This window comes from Gavialis gangeticus, unplaced genomic scaffold (assembly GCF_001723915.1).
Source record: "Gavialis gangeticus isolate Ggan-Ray unplaced genomic scaffold, GavGan_comp1, whole genome shotgun sequence".
NCBI classification, from domain to species: domain Eukaryota; kingdom Metazoa; phylum Chordata; order Crocodylia; family Gavialidae; genus Gavialis; species Gavialis gangeticus.
Genome location: NW_017729025.1, coordinates 55,684,719 through 55,692,205, shown reverse-complemented (window position 1 = coordinate 55,692,205; position 7,487 = coordinate 55,684,719). Strand labels below are relative to the sequence as shown.

Genomic DNA, 7,487 nt, shown 5'->3' with positions numbered 1-7,487 from the left:
CAAGCAGTATCTGGGTGGCTGAAGCCTCACAAGGAGCAGCCCTTCTAGGAAGCTGTGCGCTTTGACAGGGCCAGGGCCCTCAGCAGATGTGGGTGGGAGCCTGACGCAGGCTGCCCTGGGCGGAAACACTGTAGGAACATCCATGGGCCAGATCCAGTAAGTTGGCAGGCACCTGCCTGCAGGCTGGATCCAATTGGTTGGGCTGCCAGATCCAGCCCTTGGGCCATATTTTGCCCACTCCTGAAACGAGATATAATTATAAGTTGTTACAATGCAACTATTATAGCTGTACGTTCCTGTAGTAATACAAGTAATTGCAAATTGAATCTTGTTTTATACAGTGATTTAGCTAATTTGTATCACTACAGGAGCATGCAGATGTTTCAATGACAGTGTAAGAGCTTGTGCTGGTTGCTGACTGGCAGATGTTTCTCACTTTCTAAAGTGTTTAACTTTGTCCATAGGTTTAGTGACTTAGTAAAAAGGTTCATCCAGAAAGATATCACAGAAGTCAGAGATAGAAAAGATCAGTTGCTTTAGGGTTGTGCCTTATTTAGCACAGAATTATTCCTTGTACTTTGTCCAGTCTGGTTTTAAATGTTTTCAGTATGTAATTAAGGGAAACAAAGAGAAAAAGATTATATATGATATCGTGATGGCTGTCACTATATTTCAGACAGAAACAAAAGCTTTTTGTACTCCAGTGACAAACACTGAGGCCTCCTCTGCATGTTATATCTATTGCGCAATTACCTTGTTAATTGTGCAATAAATTTAGACTGGCTACACTTACAAATATAATTATCATGCCTTAAAAAGTCCAAGCAGCTTTAAAAGTGTTGCTTGAAAATGTGTAATACCTTTTAGCTGATTTTTGTCCAGTTTTAATTTGCACAGGCAGGCAGTTTGCAGCTGGGAAAATGCAAGCAGTTTGGAGCCTGCTTCTTGCCGATACAGGGGGAGCCCGGAATCAGGCTCCCCCTGCACCAGCAGTAAGGTGCAATTGGATCTAATGCTCAGTCCAACAACAATCGTGCCTCCTGCCATACATGTGGCACGGCAGGGGTCCGATTTTGTGGATCATGCATTAGATTCAATTGTGCCTGGACCTGCATGTGTAGAGGGGACCAAGAAATAATAAGTATGTTGTAACGCTTTCTTGCAAAAGCATTATTGTCCGTTGCGGCTTTCTTCCAGGATCCCCTAATCCTGCCATACAGAATAATGCCTTTCAATAGTGTTTTGTCTTCCTCTTGCTTTTTCTTTGAGGACAAGCATCCAGTCATATTCTTCTTTCCAGTTTTAAATAAAGAAATAAAAGGACATGATGCTCTGAATAACAGAATTTTAGGTGTTAAAGTGGTAAAGGCATAATCATCTAGTCCAGGGGTTCTCAAACTGGGTCTCAGCGCCCTGGCAACTTAAAAGGAGCTTGCAAATTCTCTTCCTTCCTTAAAAGGGGTGGCATGGTGGGAGGGGACACTGCTGCCATTGATCACTCCATGCTGCCTCTGCCAACTCTGCACCACTTCCCCACACCCAACTCCAGCCGGCTGGCCACCATGGCCCCCCTTCATAGAATCATAAAGTAGGGTCGGAAGGGACCTTGCAGATCTTCAAGTCTGACCCCCCGTCTGCTCCCCACTTGTCGACCAGACGGACTTGGGCAGCTGCACCCCCTGCACCACCACTTCTAGGGAGGGAAGAGAAGTTTGCAACCCCCTTGTCACAGTATCAAAAAGTTTAAGAACCCCTGATCTAGTCTGTTGGTGGCCAGCATTTTTAGCAGATGTGCCACAAATTTGTCCTGCACCCTCCTGAAGTGCCATTCCACTCCTCTTTCCTGCCTGATATGCTGCTCTAGTTTCTGCCTCCTGTCATATGCTCTCTGCCAGATCTGCAGCTCTGTTTTTTGCCTATCCCTTCCCCAGTCTGCCATGTGCCACACACAGTGGCTGCCTGTGCCCCTTGTGGCATTTGTCACTGTTTGGCTACTCCTGTCCTAATCCATGTTCTTTACTCTGTGGTATGTTCAGGGCCTTCGCTTTTAAATTACTCAGTTTATCTAACTTCTATCTTTTCCCTTGAGAAAATGGTTAAGTCTTAAATCTGAGGATTAAAATAGTAGAGGTGCACTGATATATTGGTGCCATATCATATCAACACCTATAAAAGGAAAATTAACATCAGCTATGGGCTTTTTTTGGCCAGTGTAGCTGATAAATATAGTATACCTTCTGGATGGGGCCTCCGGAAGCCACATGCATGCACACAGTCACACACATGCCCACAGCCAGGAATGCAGCCAGGCAGTGTGGAGAGCAGTACCCTGCAGGTAAATTTGTGGAGGGGAAAAGGCACGGGGGTGTAGATTGAGGCCCCCATGGTGAGGGAGGGAGTGAGGCAGGGGCTGAAGGTGCTGCCCAGCCAGGGTGGTGAATGGAACCTGGGGTCAGGGCAGGGAACAGGATGGAGCTGTGGGTGGCTTGTTCAGGGGGCACAGTGGAAGCAGCTCCCCACTGCTGCATACGCCCGCTGGGGGAGGTATGGGGAGGGCATGTGTGTCCACCCTCCCCCCCTCCCGATTTGTGTGCTGGTGGATGCAGGCTGCCCACTGTGGGCTTTCAGGGCTTTCCACTCTGCTGCCTTTGCCCCGGGGTCTCTGCATCAGCCATGCGTCCCCTGCCCACTCAGGAGCAGTGAGGGCAGCAAGTTGTGCCTTCCGCTGTCAGACAGGCTGGGGACCCATGGCTGATGCAGGACCCCCAGGGCAAAGGCAGCAGGGCAGAGAGCCCTGAGCCCACAGTGAGCAGCCTGTATCCACCCTTGCCCCGCTCAGCTCCACTCTGGTTAAAAGTGTCTCTGTGCTTAAAAAGGGTGGCAGCGGTGCTTGAACCAAAGCTCATTTGACAAGCTTTAGTTCAAGCATCCTCACTGCCATTTTTAAGTGCCTGAATGCTGATTCCCTGGACAAGCCATCTGCGCCAGCCCTAGGTCTCATTTACCACCTGCCCCGGCCCCAGGTCCCATTTACTGCCCTGGCTGGGCAACACCCCAATCACCAGTCCCACTCCCTCCCTGCCTCACCATGGGGGCCTCACTCTGCCCCACCTCCCATGCCCCTGCCCCCCCCACAGTCTTAACTGCAAGGTGCTGCTCTTCACACGGCCTGCCTGCACGCCTGTAAATTGGTTATTGGATCAGCATCAACTGATATGGCTGGGTAATAATAGGCTATCAGTATCAACCAAGATACTTTATCAGTGCACCCTTATAAAACAGTTGTTTGGAGGTTAGAATTTTCCTTGTACTCTAGTCTGATTGGGGGAATTCTAGTGGGTATCACAGTGTTGTTTCTTCAGGGGTTGCCCTGCTGACAGTATGTTTCTTATAGGTGCGTTGGGCAGACCTAGAAGAAAAGAAGGATGCAGATAGGAAGAGGGCCATTGGATTTGTGGTTGGACAAACAGATTGGGAGAAGATCACAGATGAAAGTGGTCATCTTGCTGAAAGAGCCCTCAACCGCACCAAATATATTTGAGGCAGTTATTAACTGGATTTTTTGTACCTTTAAGGTTAGTGTTCAGTTTTCGAACAAAATTGTTGATTTTTGAAAGGTGAAAGTAAGGCTAAAGGGCACATGTTGCTAGGGTCTCTTCAGATATTTTTATTTCAAGTCTTGTATAATTCATAGATTTGTCAATTGTGTACAATTGTCTGATGTATAATCTTCTGTGTGGATCTAAAGATAGAGGGGAAAGGAGGCACCAGCCTTCAAGAACTCCAACTATTGTCAGTAATAAGTCTAAGGGTACACTATGAAGAAAACCAGACTATTTCTGTCAACTGGGTGCCTAGTTCTTCTAGGTCCGAGTTCTGAATATTGTTTTTGAACTCGGACCATTTTATTTACTACACTACTAAGTGTAACAGACTTTTCTTTTCTTTACAGGCCATTTGCTTTGAGGAGAACTAAACAAGGAGTGACCTGAGCATCCTGGGTGGATTTTGTCACTCCCACCTTCGCAATTGTTTTAGTTTCTTTCGTTATTTTAGTTTCTGCAAGTTTCTTGAAATGTTGGGAATGATTAATGGTGACCCCAAAAGACAAATTCCTGCTGTACTTAAGCGAGAGAGACAGTTTTCTTTTTAATATTTTTTGGAGGGGGGAGGGGTGGGTCAGTAGTTTTAGCTGCTATGCATGGGGTAGGGTGGAAGGATTAGACAATGTTTCCTCCACTGTACTGTCACAGAATGTCTTTCACCTTTGCTTTGTGGCTGTTCTCGTTTTATACTGTATGTACCTTGTAGCTCATTGTAGTAGGAAGCAGAATAATAAACTTTCACTATAAACCCAATGAGCTTTGTGAACCAAACAGCGTGGGCCTTTTTCTTGGCGTTTGTTTTACATTTTGGATATGGTCTGTCTTCGCGTGTTGGCAAACGTTAAAATTCGTCATCATTTGGAAGTAACATCATTCTTGTATTCCAGAGTATGCCATGGCGTTGGCCTCCAGGAGGTTTATCACCTGCCCTCCTTTTGGGGATCGCCTCTTTTTCAGGCCTTTGGTCCTTATCAGTTTCTAATAATTGTATATCTTTTCTTTCAGCTTGGAAGGACTCTGCTTTTTAAAGTCCTTTCTGAACTTTAAATTTCTATTGCTGCTTTCGCATTTTAATTTTATTCTGAAATATTGAAATACTTCAAGTAGTAATATAAGGTGTGAAAAATATAATTCTGAGCCTAAAATACTGGCATAAAACCAAGCAATAGGAAGCCATCTGAACAGGAGCACAGAAATTCCCTTTTACTTGCATTGTGTTGTGGAGTTAACATGGCTTCTCATCAGTTCCCTTGCAAAATCAACTTTTCTTGATCTAAAAGATAGACAAGTTGTCCATACTGGGAAGAATGCTGTAGGAGTTGTCACTACACACACCAGCATCACAGATGTACCAATGAACAAACTGAATATATCACTTTTTTCCTTTTGGCTCTTCTAACAAGAGCTTCTGTTAGAAGTTGTAGTAAAAGAGGAGGCAGTGGATTGTCTGAAGAATTTTGTTTGAGTTAATGGTGAATGATTGAAAATTTTCTGTACATTTGTAGTTAAAGTAAAATCCTGAAGGGTTCTTCTGCATTCCTTTTGTTGTTTTCTGGTGATTTATATTACAAATTGCTTCTAAGTTTATTAGGCAATCAATACTCATAAGTCCTTTGGTACCTTACAGAAGAGCCATATTTTGTATAGTTATAATACATGTCCATTTACTGAAAATTTCTCAGTTTTATTAATTATATGCAATTGAAATGTCTTTTCAGTGTGCATAACAGAACTGATGTTGTGTCCTCAATTTTTAAATACAAGAAAATAAAGCTTCTTGAATGCAGTGCTTTTATACCAGAACTAACAAATGTATCCATGTATACATTCCATTATCCAACGGCATTTACATTCTTTTTTTCAAATATTGCAGAATATTCTCTTTGAACAGTCATAATGTTGGTATTGCCAGTAAGAAAGCTATCATTATCAAGGAAGCAGAAGGTCCTTGGGGAGATCATTGAAACCTTCCTTCAAAAGTTTGTAGCTCATTTTGTTGCAAAAGTAGCTAGCAGGACTTTCAGTCCACCAAGTGAAGTTTTCTTTTTGTCTATAAAGAAACTGCAGTTGGCTTCTGTCCTTCATAATACATTCAAGTCAAGTTCTTTCCAACTTTTACATCCCACGTTAAGTAATAATGCTTCTGGAGCATGAAAGAGTTTGAGGTGAAGGGAGCATGGCAGGGGATATCACGCTGACTTCTCTGTTTTCATGCATTTGAGAGCAGAATTGGAGAGAGAGCACCCATGGAGACTACGTTGGTTTTGCTTCTGTGGTCAGCATATATGGAAGAAGTGACACAGAACGTTTAGTCAGTTGCACTGTCCAGTGTGATGGGGAGAGAAGGGGGGCAGGATGGAGGATGAAGATTTACAAGAGCATAGGCTAGTACCAGTTGATGGCAGGTGTTTGGTTATGAAGGTATACTGTTACAAAGTGTTTGCCAGCATAGTTAGACTATGCTGAAGTTTTTCTTTCAGCCCCATTGATGATTGGTTTTAGTAGTACCTATAGTGCATCAGGTTCATCTTATCATCTTTGCCATCTGTGTTCCATTTAATTTGAGCAGCTGGAAGATCAACCTGAAAGATTGATACAAAGCAAATCAGGAAGAAAATACTCTTAAACCTACATCATACCAGAACTACAGGTTTCAACAGGATCCGTATATTCCAGTCCTTCAGAGAACGAAATAACTGGGCGCTTGGAACAGCTCATCATCACTGCCGGCAGAATCAGAACTAGGATCAGAACTTCCCTGCTTGGAAGTCCATATCTAGAGGATTGTGGTTAGTGTAACTACTATTCTGCCACCAGTGCTGCTAGCTGTAGAATACAAAAAAGTTCCTTTCTCTTTCCTGTCCTATATAATATCTGTATATAGTTGCTGAGGCTACACTCTTCTTTGACACTAGACCTTCATAGCCTTGGATGTAAAAGAAAAAGCCTTCTACGACTATGGCTAGCTATGAAAATGCAGCCCATTTTCTCAGGTTGATGACTTTGGACATACTTTCTTAACTTCCGATTGGACTATTGGAATGCAAAAGGAAAAATTTGAAAATATCCAGCTTGAAAAAACCAGCAACCAGTGCAGAATATTGTAACTTGCATCTTCGGCAAAACTGGCTGGTGAAGAACCCTTTGTTTCTTATGTGTCATTGGCTCCTGAAGATCACTTGACCTTCTAGCACAGGGGTGGCCAACCTGCGGCTCCGGAGCCACATGCGGCTCTTCAGAAGTTCATATGCGTCTCCTTAAATCTTTGCACAAGCACACAGTGACCAGCTGCCAAATTGAAACTGGTCACTGTGTGCTTGTGCAAAGATTCAAGGAGATGCATATTAACTTCTGAAGAGCTTCAGGTTGGCTCTCCCTGTCTAGCACTTTAATTTCTTTTAAATCTATTCTTCACGAACAATAGAACCATCTTCTTTGGTGGCAAGGATCATGCAGTTTCCCACAAAGCAGGATACAGCTCTGTTTATGAAAAATTAAAAAATTGTTTTACTTGACCTTTCCAGATAAAATCTGCTAATGCTGCCTTTGGACATTTATGAAATCATGTCTTCAATGATCAGGATCCAAACCAAACTTCTGGTCTACAAAGCTGTTGTGATCCCTACCTCACTGTATGGGCATGAAACTTGGACAATGTATTGGAAACAACTGAAAGCTTTGGAACATCACCATTAGTGAAGTCTTTGCAAAATCCTTCATATCAGCTTGAAGGACAGAAGAATAAATCCCAGCATTCTGGCTTAAGCAACCACCACCAGCATTGAAGCTATATTTATACAGCACCAACTCTGTTGGATAGGACATGTCATAAGGAAACCTGACAACCAGCTTCTGAAACAGGCCATGTACTCCCAACCCACT

General features: G+C 43.5%; 1 protein-coding gene across 2 annotated transcripts in view; it reads left to right on the top strand.

The window, feature by feature from the left end:
* Nucleotides 1-3,577, top strand: part of YLPM1 (YLP motif containing 1) — an 85,090-nt gene extending 81,513 nt beyond the window's left edge. The window contains exon 20 of one of the 2 annotated variants that reach the window (XM_019518798.1): nucleotides 3,395-3,577. In XM_019518798.1, coding sequence (XP_019374343.1) covers nucleotides 3,395-3,541 — 147 coding nt within the window. In that variant the 3' untranslated portion in view covers nucleotides 3,542-3,577. The remainder of the gene's footprint in view (nucleotides 1-3,394) is intronic. The other variant, XM_019518799.1, reaches the window with a different exon arrangement.
* The last annotated feature ends 3,910 nt before the right edge of the window (nucleotides 3,578-7,487 follow it).